This window comes from Euleptes europaea, chromosome 1 (genome assembly GCF_029931775.1).
Source record: "Euleptes europaea isolate rEulEur1 chromosome 1, rEulEur1.hap1, whole genome shotgun sequence".
NCBI lineage: Eukaryota > Metazoa > Chordata > Lepidosauria > Squamata > Sphaerodactylidae > Euleptes > Euleptes europaea.
In genome coordinates, this window is record NC_079312.1 from 108,694,311 (window position 1) to 108,714,502 (window position 20,192).

General features: G+C 38.7%; 1 protein-coding gene across 3 annotated transcripts in view; it reads right to left on the minus strand.

Moving 5' to 3' along the window:
* TENM2 (teneurin transmembrane protein 2) overlaps positions 1 to 20,192 on the minus strand; it is an 860,742-nt gene that overhangs the window by 609,115 nt on the left and 231,435 nt on the right. The window contains exon 1 of one of the 3 annotated variants that reach the window (XM_056867245.1): positions 17,270 to 17,326. The exons of the other annotated variants lie outside the window; for them this stretch is intronic. Coding sequence (XP_056723223.1) covers positions 17,270 to 17,273 — 4 coding nt within the window. The 5' untranslated portion in view covers positions 17,274 to 17,326. Of the gene's footprint in view, positions 1 to 17,269; positions 17,327 to 20,192 lie in introns of those variants that run through there. 3 annotated transcript variants of the gene reach the window in all.

The window sequence follows — 20,192 nt, forward strand, 5'->3', positions numbered from 1 at the left end:
ATTATATACAACTGTTCATTAATTCAATTTTTGTTAATCTTTCAACTTTATTTGCTCAGCCAGCAATGAATGTACTAAATAATGCTTATGTCACATGTGCACAGGAAACAGCATGCATCAGATTGTGTTCAGATATAGCTGGCAGTAGTTTCCAAGATTAGGGCTGCCAACCTCCAGGTAATAGCAGGAGATCTCCTGCTATTACAACTGATCTCCAGCTGATAGAGATCAGATCACCTGGAGAACATGGCTGCTTTGGCAATTGGACCCTATGACATTGAGGTTCCTCCCCTTCCCAAACCCCGCCCTCCTTAGGCTCCACCCCATAAACCTCCCACCGGTGGCAAAGAGGGACCTGGCAACCCTATCCATGATCAAGGAAACACTCTTTTCCATGATTATAGAAGTGCTCTAGCTCTGTCCATACACAGCCTAGACACACTAATGTTTCCATGTGTGCATGGCTAACAAAAGGGTCACAGCTGTTTCCATGCAGGGAGAACTAATTGTGCAATCTATTTTTGGGCCTAGGCAAGTGGGCTAATTTTTGGGCCTAGGCAAGTGGGCTAATTTAAAAAGAAAGACTTTGCGAGCTTGTTGAACATGTTGCAGACAAACATTAAATAAATAATTTCCTGCAACATGTATGCACATAAGAAAAACATGTATCTATGTCCCCAAAGAACCCCTTGCTAGTACCTCTTGTTAATTTCCTACTCCCCAATGTAGCTGTATACTACCTGCAATCTCTTCTTGCTGTTTTTGTCATATCACACCACCCACCTACCTCACAGTTGTGCAGGAACTTAGCACCAGGTCCCACTCAATATTTTACCACTTAATAGCTATGTATTGCAGGTGGAAGTTGCATGCCTTAGAAACAGAATGTAAAACACTATGTGGATTCCTTAAATCACCTGGGAGACTTCCTCACACAGTCTCCACAGGTCAATGGAAATACTCATGAGTAGATTTGCACAGTTGGTTATCTAACACATCTTTAAGAAATATCTTTGTTGTCGAGGCTAAACAGACACCATAACCAGTGTCAATATTTTCATAGACATCATTCATGGCATTGCAGACAGCCCTGTCAAATACAGTACATTCTGAACGCAGGAGCTGTGGCGTATACAAATCCTGCTTATAGACAGTTCATTGAGAGGGGCCATGACTCAATGGTACAGCAAGCATGCTTAGCATGCAGAAAGTCCCAAATTCAATACCCATCATCTTCAGTTAAAAAGACCAGGCAGCAGGTGATGTGAAAGACCTCAACCTGAGACACTGGAGAGCCACTGCCAGTCTCAGTAGACAATACTGATCTTGATGGACTAATGGACTGATTCAGTATAAAGTCAATTCAGGTATTCAACTCACCTTGTCTAGATCTGTTACCATATTTGGTTTTCACCTATCTGTACTTCTTACTTTTGTTAAGGATGACATAACAGTGTTTTATATTCTCTTTTGCAGGCAAGCAGATCCGTGGAGTACAACTACCAAGATGTTTCTCACCATCAAGTGCTGCCGCATATACATAGCACAATATCAGATATTGACCCACACACTTTCTCACAGAACATGGAATTCAAGACATTAACATACTAGTTTCAGAGAACACTTCTTGGCTGATCTCAGTATATAAGTGGCTGAGGGATTATACGGACATTGTAGGGGATGTTCACACAATTATGTGATCTCCTAAAGTATACTGTGAAATAAAGAGCTTCAAGCATTCAAGCTACTATGGAACAGTACTGTTATGATACAAATTCTGACAACTAGTAAGCAACTCAAGGTAACAAGATGCAAAGCAATCCCTTTCTTATTCTAATAAACCAGCATGGTGTAATGATTGAGAGCGGTGGACTCTAATCTGGAGAACAGGGTTTGATTTCCCACTCCTCCACATGAGTGGTAGACTCTAATCTGGTGAACCAGTTGGGTTTCCCCACTCCTACATATGAAGCCATCTGGGTGACCTTGGGCTAGTCACAGTTCTCTTCGAACTCTCTCAGCCTCACCAATCTCACAAGGTGTCTGTTGTGGGGAGAGGAAGGGAAGGAGATCATAAACCAGTTTGATTCTCCTTAAAAAGTAGAGAAAATTGGCATATAAAAACCAACTCTTCTTCTTCTAATTGTAATCTTATCTGGATTATAATTGTGGAAAATAGAGTAGGCAGCACCGTATTAAGGAACCAACTGCAGTACAATATCTGGATCCCTGCAGGGAATAAATCATGTCATAACAGAAGGATTATTCCAGAAACCATTAATACTGAACAAGATCCTAACTAGAATTTATGGGCATGGGAACAATGCAACAAATGATACTAAAGATAGTAGCAATGTAGTGGGATGATATTTGTTCACAAGAAGCTCAAGACCCTAGTCCTATCTTTAAGAAATCTGATCCTTAAAAACATTTATGGTGGAATAATTGTATTGATTCCTTTAGCGGTTTAAGAACAGTAACTCATATACATCACAGTGAGAATGTAATTTAATGTACCATCAGAAAATCTGGAAATCAGAATCTTCTTATCTCACATACAACCCTTTGTTTTTGTGATACTGTGCATCAATTTCAAGCTTTTGTTTAAAGCTCTCTGTTCTTTGACTTTATCTCTTCTCCTTGTCACTCTCTGTGTACAGTTTGGCACATAATCATATAGATAAGAACTATCTTGCTGGGTCAAACATCTAGTCTAGAATTTCGTTTCCAATGTAGTTTACCAACCAGATACCTCTGGAAAGCAGAGCATGAAAGCAATGGCCACTTCCTATTATTAGTTTATGTAATTTGTTATTCAAAGGTTTCCTGATTCTGAGTATGGAGGTTCTATTTAGGTGTCATGATTAACAGCAGTTGATAGAACAATTTAAGGGCATGGAGGATAAGTGTGTCAGCTGTGCTCTCCACTACATAGTTTTCTGGGTTGAAAACTTTAAATGTGGGACTTCCGGTAACGAGCTGGTCTCAAGCAGTCGTCCCTAGGGAGAGCTCCCAAGGGAATTCAAGATACGCTTTGAATTGGTGTGCTTTTAGCACACCAACCCGGTCCTAAATAGTGGACAGCCCGAAGAAAGCGGTGTGACTCCCATACTCTCCGAGGGAACATTTTTAAGCCCCCCGGAGGTGTGGATGTTTGTCCCTGCTGGCATCGAGAGGAGATTGCATCGCCGCAAGCGTTTTCTTTGGCATTAGGCTTGGACCTCCATTACCTATAACCATCTTATGAACTATTTCAATGAAGAAAAACCTCACCCTCCGAAATCTAAATGAGTAACAAGAATTCTATTGATCTTACCGGGAATAGAAGGTTGAACTGATTGGCAGAATCAACTGGGAAATCCGCACCTCTCCCCCCTATTCTATAAAAACTTTTCCGTTAAGATAAGACATCAGATAAGGCGGAAAGGACTCTATAAAGTTGATCTGGGGGTAGACTAAACAAGTAAACTCTTTGACAGACGTGGCAAGTACCAATCAGATTTCGTGACGTTTGAGGGGAAGGGAGAAATAAAACCCTCCCTCCCTTGGTCACGCTACCTTTCTTCGGCCGGCAAAGTCCTCCAGCCACGCACTTAAGATCCTAGAGGAAGACCTCTAGGAAACAGTACATTGTATTACAGGACGTCTGCCAGCAACGAGGAGAAGAGAAGTACAGAAGCACGCAGGACCGGAAGTGAATTCCCTTGGTGCACCAACCAAAAGGTTCTCTATCTAAAACTACAAAAAGGGGATGACGGAAGGTCCGCAGCTACACAGTTTCCGGCCGGCTTCCTGTTCTTGTCGACCTAGAGTGTCTAAAACAACTCGATGGTACCTCAAATTTAAAAAGTTGTTTTTTGGCTGTTCTTTGAGGATTTTTAGGGGAATATTTAAGCGATTAAGTTCAGCATGAACTACTAATCTACCCCCACTTTGGAAAAATACCTTTGAAGACTTGCCAAATTCGCCAAAATTAAACATCAAAAACATCTTCAACTTGTTGAACCCTCGCAAGCAATTATGGAAAAAATATTCCAAGATTTGTTTGCTCAGCAAAATGAGACATCTGCAAGACAGCATAAACAGCTGTTAAAACAATAGGAGCAGATGATAAAACAGATGGAATGATGAATATGATGAACACCTTTACCCAGTCAACTACTCAAATAATGAACGAGGAAGACCTTAAAGACCTGGTGCCTCTAGATGACAAGATACATGAAGAACAGAAGATCTCTCTAGAGGAACTGGGAAATTTCAACAAGCAATGTGCAACAATCCAGATGTTAACAGGAGATTTGCATATGGGTGGCTTTGATCTCTGCTTCTTTAACCTGCATGATGAACCTTTCAATGTTTGCTTGGAGGATTTAAAGAACAAGAAAACTGGAGTTGACAGGATTCTCTTTTTTGAAGTTGGGATGGAACAAACTGCAAAGTGGATTTACTATGAAGACCATCTATTTGCACAAGGGACTTTATTAACAACCTCCAAGGATGACTTCTGATGCTTACTGCTAATGGAGAAAAGAAGGAGATGCTGGAAATTCCAGGCAAAGGGACTAAATTAAAAGAGTTTGGTCTTTCTTGCTGATATGATTAAAAGGAACTGATTAAAAGGATTGGTTTAAACAGAAATATAACAACATTTGATATAGATTTATTAGAAGTATAAGATGTTTGAATTTATAAGAGTTTGATTCCTTTTGTGGACATGATCAAAATGAACTGGTTAAAACGATTGACCTTAATGGAATCTGCAATATATATGATTATGATTTACTGAAATGAAAAGCTAGGGTGAAATGGAAAATTTAACAAAGTAATTATTTTTTAATGAGGAGGGAGGTGTAGGGGAAGTTAATACTTTCTTTAGTTTTTTCTTGACGATATACAAATACTTTTTATTGGATGCTATTTGTTCCTAGTTTTATTGAATACTTTAACTGTTATCAATAGGACCATTATGAGAATGGTTTTTGAAATCCCTTACTTATAACTTTTATTAATTTTAGGTTAAGCGTTGATTTAAAGATGTTAGATAGGATAAGAGTATGTCAATTAAAATAGTAAAGGGATTAGCCCCGTTAGCAAAAGTTTATACAATTTATTTTTGGATGGAAGAGGGAGAGGGGGAAGTCAATTTATGGTTAATTTAGAAATTTTAAGGTTTTTTTAGTATTATTAGTATTGGAAATTGTTTTATATGTTAACATGTCAAATTAAGAAAAAAATTATTATTAAAAAAAGAAAAGAAAACTTTAAATGTGGAACTCAACGAATACAGTCTCTATCACTATCATTTCTTCCCTTCTTATATATTTTCCTTTTTAAGAGCACATTCCTAAGAGGGGAGTTGTTTGGAGGCAGTGTGACCCCGTGCCAGTGTAAGTGCCCAGTTATCACAGTATAAGGGGCACTTAGGCTGGCGCGGAGGGCATTCACCTCAGTGACTGGTCGCTGCAGAGCTGTGACGGGCTCCCCCGCCGACACAGCCTTTCCAGGAACTAAATCCCAGAAGAGAACAGTGGTGCCGGCATGGGGGGAGGCAGTCCCGGGGCATTCCCAGGGGCGAAGCTGACTTTAGTCAGTTTCCTAACCCCTTCCAGCCCGAAAACACCCCTTGCTACTGCAGCGGGGCTACGGAGCATTTCCCCCATTTTTGCCTTTTTTATTCTCCGTGGTGGCCAGGAAGCCTCCGAGGAGGTGGTGTGGCTGCACCATTCCTGACCACCACAGATCCACCACCCCCCTCAGCAATGGGCTGCCAATCTCTCCTGTCTATATTTGTCTCTGCTCACTGCACTGTTTACTGAGTAGCATACAAATTCCATATATTAGTTCACACAGATTTCCTAAAAATCTAGAGAATTTCTAGATACATTTCTAGAGGAGAAAAATGAAGTGACAGAGATGATCTGGATATTAATAACAGGAGGGAGTGTCATCCCTATACTTGTGCATACTACTACTGCTAGGGCTTGTACCATTCCCGAGGGGAGAGATATGTACTATCCTTGGCAAATGTGAGCCCCCACTTTATATGTTGTTGATAGTAACAAATGCAGGAAGCACAACTTAGGTTTTCCATATTCAGAATATCTAAGATGCCATTCTCAGGAAGGTGGCTATTAGAAAAAGAGCAATAGTCAGAGAAAGTAACTAAGTTTAACTTTGTACTTTTCTGCACAGACAACAATGACATAAAGACAGAGCTGAGATGTATCTAATTTATTTTTAAAAGGTATATCCTAAACACAACTACACCTCTTGCCAGCCTACGATCAACCTACTGGAATAAAGGACAATTCCCCCCCCCCCCCTAATTCCCATACAGATGAAGAAAATTTTGAAAACACTATCTGCATCCAATTTAATCAGCTGCCAATACTGCAAAAATGCCTGTTCCAACAACTACCAACTGCAGGACAAAGGACATAAGCAATAGGACACAGTGTGCATCAACTTACTCTTCTCCAAACGTCATTGACTATAAGTTCACTATACAGCAAATAAACATTGGCTAGCATATCCGTCAATAGCAACAGTAGCACATTCGCATATCAATAGATGGATTACAATCCTTTACTAGTTGAGGCTGGCTGGTTAGTATTTGGCTAAAGTGTATGCTATGCATTTTCTTCTGTGTTAAATAGGGAGACATTTCTTTTCATTAGCAACAAATGGAGAGCACAGGCTGGATGCATCAATCATTTGGCATTTAGACACTAATCTTACACTGCTTCCTCCTCTCTTTCACTCAATAATTGTATTGGCCTAGCACACGATTCTCTTGAAACACAGACCTGTGCACGGTTACCCTTACAATTTATAATGTGATTCATGAAATCTAAAGAATTTTTTACTAGACTACTCATAATGTTTTTGAAGGGGGTCCCCCTTTCAAGTAATTTTCCATCTGACATTGAAAATACCTTTATCTTTTGTAACCGCTTCATGCATTTATATCAAACCAATAAGTAGATGTGATTTGAACCACCTCTTATACATAAATGCACAGCTGGCACATGACATGGTCTCTTGCACAAAATTTACTTGGATATCCCTATCTTGAACTGATTTAACAATGGCAGCTTGAAACTATCCATCATTAATCTGTTTTACCACTGAAAATAGGTCCATGTATCTGCATGTGTATATGTATCTAGGATACAGTAGCAGTCAATGAAAGTATACTGCATTCATGAAAATGTTAAGTATGTATGTATGTGCTGTCAAGTTGCAACTGACTTATGGCGACCCCAGCAAGGGGCTTCCAAGGCAAGTGAGAAGCAGAGATGGTTTGCCATTCCTCTGCAGAATTGTCCTTGGTGGCCTCCATCCAAGTACTGACCTTGCTTACCTTCTGATATCGAACGAGATATGGCTATACCATACTATTCCACATCCCAAACATTGCATACGTTTCTATAGTTGCAGCAGCCCAAGGTAACTACCAAACTATGAGTCGAATTCCCTGAATGAATACACTCTGGAAAGTCTAACATTTGCCAGCTATTTCTTAGGAATACGTCGTCAAAAGTAGTTTTCTATTATTAAACAAACCAACACAAAACTTGACAAAGGGCTGCATTCTTCAATCTGCAAGTGGAGCTCTGCTTAAAAAGATGAACTTTCCAGCCACCCTTACCTCTAGATCCCCTAAATGCTGCCCACGGAGTTCAGAGGGACCCCCCACCCCCAGTTATAACTCTGGTCCCAATGTGTTTACAATGGAAGGGAGAATGGGCAAAAATTGCCCCCTCTTCTCTTTAGGCAGAAGTGACCTTGCAGCAGCAGAAATAGAATCCAGTCCAGTAGGATCCAAACAATCCTTGGTTCCTCCTTGACAATTATGCCCTTCCTATATGCCTCTTTGATTGTTTAGTATCTTTAACATTATAACTTCAGGTAGAGTGGAGAATGGCAGATCCCTCTTATGAATTTACAAACGATGTGGTCACACGTGGTGTGTACCACTGCATTCTAAATAAATAACAATATAGTAATGGCCTTGATTGAAGCTGTGTTCCAATACTACTCTTAGCATAATGACAGTAATTTACAAACACTTCTAAGCTTCAGCCTATTTTGTAAAGTGTTGACATACCAACTTACTCATTCTTATTCTGTTTACCAAGTGTAGATAAGTAAGGAAAGCACGCATTTTCTTCCTGGAGGTGCTGGAAGAAACTGTCTTGGCATTAAAAAAAATAACAAAAAAGAAAGCTAATGAAACCACCCTGAGTGATAAGGGACTCAGAGTTACAAGTATTAAAAGAGATGAATTGCATTAACCCCTGCCCTCCCCCATTATATTCACTGCCCACTGGAAACAACAACAGAATTACTAAAATCCCACACTCTCTAATGGGATGGTAATAGGATTCAGAGGCCATTAGGGTAAAGGCAATCCATATTTTACAGTTTAATAAGCTCCTGCTGAAGATGCTGAATCCTTCTTCAGAAGTCCAACAATTACCAATTTAACATTAACTAATCCTCATCCATGGCCAAGATAGCATAAGTATCCTGAGCTTTTTGAGCTTCTTCTTTGTGTATACACAGAGAAAAAAATACCATGTTATTATTTAAAACAATACTGGCTATTATAGCATTCAGTACTGTAGATAGCATTCAGTATTCGTTTATATTTCTTGAAAGAGAAACACTTTAATCTATTTACTTAAAAAAAATTGAAAACATTTTTTTTGAAAAACAGCTTGTAATATATCACAAATGAAATAACAGGATGAAACAAACGAACAAAACAGCATACAAAGAAAAACATAAAGCAAATAAATGCATATAGATAAAAATAGATACATATCTGTCTATTTTCTGGATACGCAATGGTTGTTAGCATGTGAGAAAAACTCCATAATCAGCAAAATCCGTTTGGTTTCTGTTGCTCCTATGAAAATTTCAACAGTAAGATATTTTCCCATTACTATAAATTTCCAATTTATAAGTCATGCTAGGGATGCCAACCTCCAGGTGGGACCTGGGGATCCCCAAAAATTACAGCTCATCTCCAGATTACAAAGATCAGTTCCCCTGGAGAAAATGGATGCCTTGGAGGGTGGACTCTATGGCATTATACCCCACTGAGGTCCCTGTCCTCCACAGGCTTCATCCTCAAATCTCCAGGAGTGCCCTGGATCTGGCAACTCTACCCCCCCATCCCCTACCAGTGGGCCAAGGGGGACCTAGCAACCCCAGCCATGACTGAATTATGGGCATACCATTCAGTTTTTATAATTTAGCAACTACCTCTACTTTAGTGTACCACTACAAAAAGATAAACATTTTAATTAAATATAAATAAGGCATTTCAAACCATGCTCATCTCAGCTGCCAGTGTGGTGACCTAGCTCTATATTATGCTTCCTCATTAAAAAAATAAAAAATGGACTACTTGGGAGATAAGAGGAGTGATATTAGATTCTCAAAATTATATAAAGTAATTCATGATTATTAACAAGAACCGGAAAATAAAGAAAATCTGGCATGCCCACAACAGAAACAATTTCTTGTAGTGCTCAAGTATCCTAAATCAATGTTTAACGCATTAGAAACAATCAGACTTCCATCTTTTAACCCCTTTGAACAAAGGGGAATATTAAACCTGTGTGTGTGTGTGTGTGGGTGTTTACCAATAAAGGTACTCTCTAGCTTGTATCCTACAACTCTACTCAGCAAAGTCTGAAGTCTTCCTCTAACTTATATGGTTCTTCTTTTGTTGAAAGAGCCACTTAAGTTGGAAGAAAGTTCTTTATGTTGGTGGACGGCTTCAAACTCTGCTCAGTAGAATGGTAGGATACAGACCACTCATGACCTCCCCGCCGAAGCCAGTTACCTTATCTGAAACAAAGGTTCCTCTTGAATGTATCTTCTTTTCCTCTATCTTATGCTAGGGTTACCAACCTCCAGGTAAAACCTGGAGAGCTTTCAGAATTACAAGTGATCTCCAGACTACAGAGATAAATTCCCATAAAGGAAATGTCTGTTTTGGACAGTGAGATCCCTTCACTCCGCAAACGCCACTGTCCCCAGGCCCCACCCTCAAAACCTCCAGGAATTTTCCAACCCAGAGTTGGAAATCCTATTTATGCCATTTCAGCTAGACCAGTGGTTCTCAAAGGGGGTGCTGGGATTACCTAGGGGGGTACTAAGAGGCAAGAGGGAAGCAGGGGGGCACTGGAGTTAGGACCCTTCAACTGTGTTGTTCACTGATTTACAATAGATCAAGCTATGGCACCATGCACGCAACTCTGGTGGAAACCATCAGAATTTCCCCCCTGAATTTGAAAAGCTGATGTCACTGGATCAAGTTCATCAGTTTTGTTGAATAAATTAAACTAAAACGTTTTAATTTGATTTTGAATAGATGTGCAATTGTTACTTTTTTGAATGTTACTATTATCTTCCTTAGTGAGTCATGCAAACAACTGTTTTGAATAATGCTTTTTATAGGGTAAGGGGCACCGGATGATGAGTTTATGCACCCAAGGGGGCAGTGGCATGAAAATGTTTGCGAACCACTGAGCTAGACCATACAAGCAAAAAATAAAAAGAAAGAAAGAAAGAAAGAAAGAAAGAAAGAAAGAAAGAAAGAAAGAAAGAAAGAAAGAAAGAAAGAAAAAAAAAAAAAAAAAAAGAACCCCTACATAGTTTCAAGCACAACTGCCTGAAAGACAACAACTCGGAATTTTATCTCTGCTTATTTGAAGGAAGATAAAAACATATAACTTCAAATTTACCAAAACTGAATTTGACAGCAAATATATCCATTTAAAAGGGGAATTTCCAATTATGCTCATAAATAGTGAACATCTGGAAACAGAAAAGTGCCATCTGCAAATTAAAAGACTGTGAGAACATCTTCACCTAAATTATAGGGAAAACAGTGGGCAGCCCTGATGGGTACTTTTCATCAAAGAAATATTCCAAAACTCAATTGTGAAGTGAAGAATACTTCAGGTCAAGAATAAAATTTCTTCAACACATTACAAAACCTTTCACCAAAGGCCATGCTGTTAACTGCAAGAAACTCAATGTAAAAGTGATCAAACACTTTTTCCTCATCCAATGTAAGAAGAAGAAAAGTTGGTTATTATATGCCCATTTTCTCTACCTTTTAAGGAGAACCAAACTGGCTTACAATCACCTTCCCTTCCTCTTCCCATAAGAGACATCTTGTGAGGTAGGTGAGGCTGAGTTCGGAGAGAACTGTGACTAGTCCAAGGTCACCCAGCTGACTTCATGTGTTGGAGCGGGGAAACCAATATGGTTCACCAGATTAGAGTCTGCCGCTTATGTGGAGGAGTAAGGAATCAAACTTGGTTCTCCAGATTAGAGTCCACCACTCTTACCCACTACACTACGTAATGAGAGCTGTGGATTCTTACAGCTTGTGGTATCATGTTGTATGATGTTCAGAGTTCATCTGACATAAATTGAAACTTGCCTATTAGGCTTGAAATCAGATTAGTCCATATGATAATAGTATTCAGTAAAGATATTAAGGAATTTTACCAAGGGAGAGGCCCCAAACCTGGGCATTCTGATTCAGAAAGGATAAAGGTTGGTAGGACCTTGCTAGATCCTTATTGGGCTTAAGAATAATAATGATTTACCTTGATTGTTTGCTTATTAAACTTCTAATTGCATGTTCAATCTCAGATTCTGAGATTGTAGTTCGAAGAATGTTCCCATCCTCTATTGTTAATGGATAAGAGCTGCTAGCATTCCATTCAGCTTTCATGGCAGGTTGAAAACTCAGACGTTGCCTTACTATATCAGGTATGGGACCATGGAAAGTGGTATTCCTGTTATTGCTGGACCAGGGCTATATGCAGGGATGATACAGAGAATCAGGCAACAAATCACATTCAACAATTGTTAAAGAAAAAACATTTATTGGACAAAATGGACACAACTATATTGGCAACAGCGATAATGCCTTGGCGTAGCATGAGAGATGGATAGCAGGAATAGTCTGTCCCCAATGCAGACAGTAGAGCCAATCTTACCCCCAGCGGGCCCGCTGGGAGTAGGAGGGATGGCGGTACTGGGAACTCACCTGGGCATAAGCCACTTTGGTGGTTCCCCCGCCACTTAGAAGAGGCTGTCCAATCACGCCAAGCTGGGCGTGTTCCACACCAAGCCTCTCCCCAAAATCCCTTAATCCCACGGGAGGGAAAGGGGCACGGGAGGGAAAGGGGCCGCTTTCCCCCCCCCAAAAAAATAAATCCAGCCTCATGCTGACACTGCCATAGTTGTGACATAATCAAATATAACAATAAATAATTAATAAAGGGAGGGAGGGCTGGGACAAAGTCAGCGACGACTAAGCCCAGTCGCTGCGGAAGCCCTGCAGGGCAAACGGACCAGAGAGAAAACTTCCCTCCCACCGTCTGCCCTGCTGACCCCACCCCCACCCACGACTTCTTATAGGTTCGATTTGAACCCCTCTCAGGAGCCAATTGGTCGGGCGGTGAGGCAACCGCGCACCCTGGAAACGGAAGTCCTGCTCAACTGTTCCAATGTGCGGCGCACACTGCACACAGCCGAAGCCTCCCAGCCTTCTGCCTCCGTCTCCTCCCCAGCCCGGGCAGCAAAAGGGGATTCCCAATAAGTCCGGAAATCTTGCTTGTACTAACAAACACAGTCACCTTTAGAACACTTTGAAGGATCTGCTCTTTGGTAGCTCTATTTACAAAGACAAGCAATGTTTATACATAGCTAATAACTTGATTGTTCCTATATGACGTGCCCTTTCTGTAAACAAATTGACCAAGACTACAACATCCAGGGTTTGACAGCACCAGATGGATAGAGATTCAGCTTATTCCCAGATTTACAACCCTCTGGAAGGCCTGTATATTTAAAATTATGATATCTGGAGTGATTTTCCAGATTTCCAGGTTTAATCAGCTTCTCCACTTTAGAAAGATTAATCTCTGCTGTTGAAAGAAGCATATATTTTGTGGGCCTTGATTTCAACGGCAGAAACTTCTGGCCACAAAGAGTCTTCAGCTACAAATGAATCAGATACTTATGGTCTGAAACTCAGTCCGTGCCCATATTTCAGACATTACCCATTTGAATTCCCCTTGTAGCGCAGGGTGAGGATCCTGATTCACAGTTTTGCCGGTGCTACAGCCCTTTTGGATACCTAGTTTGACGTAGGGTTGCCAAGTGTAGGATGGGACATTTCTGGAGATTTGGGGGTGGATCCTGGGAAGGCAGGGTTTGGGGAGATAGTGCCATAGAACCCACCCTCCAAAGCATCCATTTTCTCCAGGGGAACTGATTTCCGTACTCTGGGGATCACTTGTAATTCCACAAGACTCCAGGCTCCTCCTGAAGATTGGCAACCCTAGTTTGAAATGTCCGCTGCGGCCACTTCTCATTTCTCCCACGAATCTATTGACTTGCTGTAAGTGGAACTTTGACTTGTTATATGAAGCCTCATAAAACGAAAACGAATAAAACATTGCTAGTACTGTCAACAAGCTGATTGCTGGTGGGTAAATTTGTGGGTCAAAAATGGATTAGGCATCCCTCTTGGATAGCTAATGTCATGACTGTCTGTAACCCATTTTGCAAATTAACACTTCTTGTAAAAGGTAACTTTTTGTCTTTTAATGGCTATGTTGAACACGAGTTAGATTGACTTGCACGTATTTTGAACGCACATTTTAACGCATGACATGAAACAACATTATACACTGTATCAGTATGCACATGAGGTACATTTTGCCAGACTTTGCCTAAAGAACTATTATTTTGTTACTGTTTACACACAAATAGACTTATTTATATGTTCTTACATATTTTATGTTAAATTTAAGTAGACAGTAGAGAAAGGAAAAATGAAAATAGATTTTAGTGTATTGCATCATTCCAAAGTTCCAATAGCTGCTACAGTTGACAGCATGAGATGGACCACTAGGAAAACTGAGAAAGAAAACTGCACCTCTTAACAATCTTTACAAAGGTGGTGATAGTCATTGCCTTATGGCTGTGTGCACTATGCGTGTGCACGGAATTAGCCATCACATGCTGCCATGGACTGAATTTGGAAAAGAAATGTGGGCTCTCATTACTGGCTCTAAACTAGGCAAATTGCAATGAATAGCAATGTTTCAGATGATATAGGGGCTGCAGCCAAAGATGGGCTGCATTATTGCTGTGGGTCGTGGTACTAGTACATTCCATTATTGATTATTTGTTTACAGAACAATAAGGGTCATATTCTGTGAAGTACTCATCAAACTCAACTCTTCTTGAAACTAGTGGAAGCTGAAGGTACTTAATTCCCCACAGGAGTGCTTGGCACTTTACGCCACTAAACAGTAAATGCAGAGCTCTCAGTCTGTAATAGCTACCTTCAGAGATACCGTTATAGGTAATGACCATGTGAGACTACGAGATTGTCTCCCAGATATTCCTCTTGCCATTTTTTTTTTAAGAAGGAGTTCAGGGAAGAGAGTGTTAGAACAATAACCAGTAATGGACACCTTTAAATTAAAAAAAAAATCCTTAACTAATTCTTGAAATTACATCAACATCATCTAGTTTCTAGGTTTGTCTTGCTTGGTAGAGAAACAGTTTTCAAACAATATCTAAATGGCCTGGTTCTGATAATTAAGTGAAATCATAATGTTCACTAAATACAAGGACCTGGAAAATGGAAAAGCATTCCCCCACCCTTATCACATCAATTATAGGCATTTTGATTAAGTAAATTTATCTGAAACAAATGATACCTCCATTGTCTTTCTATCACAAACATATCCATCAATGAGATTTTACTACACTATGGTCACAAACTTATTAGAAGACTCTAGATCCCATGCTTTATTACACGCACAGGTGGCCAACCCCAGTTCACATCGCTAAACAGGCTTGTGGTAAATCACAGCCAGCCAAATCTACCTCAAAGCACTGCTGTGAGCATAAAATGAATTAAGGATATAACTGTACATTATCCTTAGCCATTTAGATGAAGCAAGAAAGACATCAATACAGCAATATTTTTGAATATTATTCCCGGATCTTCTTAGTAGCAAAAATGGTCTAATCCTAAATTGGTATTCCATTTGTTTTAGAAACCTTTTCAGAAAAAAAGGCGCCAACGATAATGAACTATAATATAATTACAGCTTATGTTTCTGCGAAGTTCTCTTTACATAAATGAGCATTTATCTAGCAGTTGACTAAAACAAATAGATTAAATCCATTTATGCAACAAGACAGACATGATTCTTTTTCGTTTGGCTCCTTGTTAACTGATTAATTATTTCACTTCAGTTTCATTTCCAGCATATTTATCTTTTCAAAGGTAATGATAACTGGAATATGGACTTTCTAGGCCTCATAGAAGAGAACTGGATGACTGTCCATTCCTTACATTCTACTGACCTCTAGAGACTGTGTACGATTATATAGATATGTACACATCTCAGTGTATGCATGACTATTAGGATCAAGACCTAGGTGTGCATTCAAACATTCCAGATTAGATGTAACCATCACATGCAGACACAAAAGTTTCTAAATACATGAAGTCAATGTGAAGTTTAAAATATTTCCTTTCCATATTGATAACAATAGGGCATATTGCTTATGGGTAATGACATTTTGGAGGACTTTCATTCATAGGGTCGCCATGAGTCAGAAGCGGCTTGACGGCACTTAACACACACACAATATATAGACCACGAATGTCTACATTTCACCAAAAGGAAACTAACCACTGTACTAATGAATACAGCTATTTCTTTAACTTCTGTCACAACTTATGTGTCATTTCATATCTTTAAGAATCACACTGCCTACTGAAGCTTTCATCAAGGTATAAAAAGGAATGGGGAACATATGTGTAGAACTGGATATCAATGCTTATTAAATAATGTAACATCTCATGTCAATTTCTGCTGTGATGCCTTGATGTTATCTGGGGAAAGGCCTTTCCAGTGGGACATCAGTTCTAGACCACAGAGAAACAGTGAAAGACATCAGTAAGAGAGTCTACTGAATCTCCATAAAAAGCCTTTCCAAAGTAAAAATCAGAGTAATGTGGAAATCAGATGAAAGCACTGAACATGTATTGTAGAAATAATATAAAATGTGCATGTCACAATTACTTAAATAAGGATGTTCAAATAAATGCAGCTCAGAAGAATGTACATTAAAATAATTATAATGTACATTCTGTCAATTCTGTTGATGCATATTTTCAGCTCAACACAAATTCTGAAATCCAGCATTCTCATTAATAAATTTCTGTTGCAATGCTTTGGAATATTATAAGCATTGCATAACATGATAAAAATACTAGAACCACACAAGAAAACAAAAGCTATTTTTAGGGTATTTCTGTATCACACAAGCAACAGTTTGGGACTAATAGGAGTATTCTGAAAGACTTGCTGCTAACAGTTCTGGATTTCATAATACCTTCCTTCACATGAGGTTATTTCAGAATTTTACATCATGTTAAACAATGTAGTGCATGATGTAAATTTTACATAAACTATGAACAGTTATGAAGTGCATGAAGAAGGGTACAAGTTTACTGGGTGTAAAACTGACTGAAATATTAATTGAACCTTAAGAAATTTAACTTTAGGTTTTGATTACTTTAAGGGATTTTGGATATCCAAAGCCCTTCACAAGTAAATACAAACCTCCAAAGGATGGATATTAAACTTCTAAACACAAAATCCTTAAAGAACTGCTTTTAAAATCTAAATGTAAATTATAATACCCATGTTATACATAAATGCATCCTAAAACATCCTATATAAAAGCAAGCAGAGCAAAACCATGGAAAGGTCTCCTGAACATCTCATAAAAATAAATGGGTACAATGCAAGATTGAGGGGGATTGTGCACATAAATTCTTCTTCATTTTTTATCACATAAAATCAATGCCTTCTAAACCATAATTATTACACACAGTACAATGTATTTAAACATGAATGACATGAATTCTTAATTGTCACACCTCTTCTATACAAGAGTTATCCCATTATCTTTCTGAAACAATTTCACTATGAAATTGTTGTGTATTTAAAGCATAAACTATAAAGTATTTTAAACTTTAAATCTGTACCCATCTGTTATATGAAGTATAACCTATTCAGTGCTAGGCTAGATTTTGTGCATTTAAGAACAAAACTATGCAAATATAGTAAACATTTGGCATTTTATCATGCCAATATTTTAAACCATGCCTCTGCCCCCTGACACTTACCCATAAACTGGTACTTCAAGAAATGAATGGTGTACAATTTTGGAACTAAACCATCTGAAACTGAAATACATAAAAGTGGTTTCTAATATTTAAAAACACATTTGACATATACTTTTAACATATTTAACGTATCTCAACTTGTTCCACTTGTATGGAACAATGCTTGAGTAGAATTACATTAAAGCACAAATCCAATTTAACAGCAAATATCCCCTACCGTCCGCTTGTAAACTAAACACGTTACTAAAATAGCAGCTTCTCAGATTTAAACTTGTTTCCTGCATCTAAGCATCTGAAAAGTACACTAAAGTTAAAAAGCTTTCATAAAGCTAAAATTGCAAATTATAAGTCTAACTAGTGATTTTTGCAATCACTAGCCCTTACCAATTTGCACATGTTTTAGCCAAAGCTTGGGAAGGGAGAAGGAGGGATACATTTCCTCAAGTTCAGGATAACAGAAAAAAACAAAGTGTTTTGTAAACATACACTAGCAAGAAGATGGCATCAAGGATATTTGCGATCAACTTATTCACCCAAGGGTTTTGAAACTAATAAGTTCCAGAAAGCCTTTAATTACTCAGAGACAAGAACCACAAAATACAGGTTGGAAAAGTAGGTTCTAATGCCCAATCCCTGTTCTATATTTAAAATCATTCCACACTATTTTGAATGTTGAATCTGATGGTTTGGTGATCACCGCCAAAAATAAATATTCCCACAGATAGAGGTCAGTGGTTGCCTGAAATTGCATCAGTAAGTGACTGTATTCTAAAACTCTCTGCTCCTTTGGGTCTGCTTTGTCATGTTTTCACTGATTATGAGCACAGGAGTTGCGGCACAAGATACCACAGAGTGCAAAACACAAATTTACTCTCTACCCTACTTCGATTACCTCTTTGCCAGTAGGAAAACCTGCATTTTGGTTTCTTATACCTGTTCCACTGTCAATCTTAACAGCAGCATTTTCTAATATCCAAAAATGGATCCTTACAAACCTGCAGTTTCTGTTGTTTTACAGACTACTCCGTTAAGCACTTAATATTCATCAGGAAGGCAATGAATAGTGAATTTCAATCCTATTAATTTAGGGGCTGCAGGTTTTTTTAAAAAAATCTTAATATTTTACTGTGCATTGGCAATTGGTGCACATTTTTATAATGAATCTGGGCATTATTCTTTTAGGAGTGCGCCATTTCAGCTCTTCCTCTTAGAAAATTTGCATGTTAAAGGGCTTTAGTATTCAGTGATGAAATGTTCTGCATAGTAATGTACAGTAAACTGATTTTACAATTTAAAATAGCAGACGTGCTATGTGCCGAGCAGAACTGTGATAATTCCAGTAAGTGTGGCTTCAGCTTTAATAACACCCTATAGAACGGTATGAAAATGTAATGATCTCACATTACTCTTCAATCAGCAGCCTACATACGCAGGCTCAGCAATGTTTAAGATTTTTTTTCCTGGAGCTTTTATATTCCCATCGCGCGGCTCTCGCTCTCCTCCTCCCTCCCCCAACAAATAAAACGGTGTTTCCGTTGCTCTACAGCAGCATCTACTGGATTATCTGCAAAATGCTTCAATTCATATTAATCACACTGTTAATGTTGAGAAGAAGCAAGTTAGCATCTGCCAAAAAAGGATGGGGGAGGAGAGAACAGAAGAGGGAGAGCTATGAATGAACTAAGATTTGGTTTGGAAATGGAGGATTTACGATTGTGATGGGGTTTAAACTAGAACTCTTGGAATCGTTTGACCTCCTGGATCTTTTTAAATGATGCTGAATGGACATTACTGTGATTTTTTTTTAGTCATCCACACTCCGATGACATTGTGGGGGGAAAAAACACTAATTTAAAAGATTGGGTTCTACATGACAAAGAAAAACCAATTCTGTAAAGTTGCTCATTCACCAAAGATCTAGTCACCTTTCTTGTTAATCAGTTGTGGTTGATCTGACACATGATTATGCAGACGCAAAATAAAAGTGGCATCTATCAAAAGGATATATTTTTTAAAAGTTGTTCCTGAATAGCTTTCCATTTTAAACTGCTAATAAGCTACATAAAACTTTTAATATTTGGCAAAGCACTATATGTCTCATTTTCCCCATTTTTTTGTTTTCAACAGCAGGCTTCATACAAGTGACTGCCATATAAAGGAGGCATCCACTTGCATTTCTATACATTGACGGGGAGTTCAGTCCTATTTGCAAAGTCTGTTGTGACAACACAATTTATGTATGGTTGCACATCAGCAGAATGGACTCCTCGGCATATGGCACAAGATTTGTTAAAATAGTAAATGATTTGTAGCATTCTTGTTTGTAAGTCACGTAATGCTATTGCACACCTTCCAATAATGCTTTTCTTTCTTTTTTTGTCTTTCGACAAGGACACACTATCGTAACTTTTCAAGATCTTCCCTTTCAGGAACAGTTTAATTTACCCCCTTAACAATAAATCCAATGGGATTTAATTGTGCATCGTCCTATTCTTCAGCATTTTATTGTAAAGAATGTACACATCTTACAGGGTGGAGAGAGGGAGAAGCAAAGAAAAAGAATGCATCAGCTGCATACAGAATCCCACTGATCGCTATCAAGTTGAAGCATCCTTACACTTGACACATATATATTTGTGTGTGTGTGTATAGAGAGAGATATAGATGTACACACACATATAGATGTATATATGTGCACACATAAAATATGTACACACACAAAATACAGATGAGACCTTTAAATAAGGACTCCCAAGCTGCTAAACATCTTGGCAGCTGTGAACTCAAAAAAAGCAATTAAGCAGCATGTGGCTGTTAAATTTAATTGTGAAATGACTTTTAGCCTTTCCATAAGAGGTACTTCTCCCTGCCAAAAGGAAGGGCCTAGCTACAAATCCAGGGGGCCACCCTAAGCTCTATGACT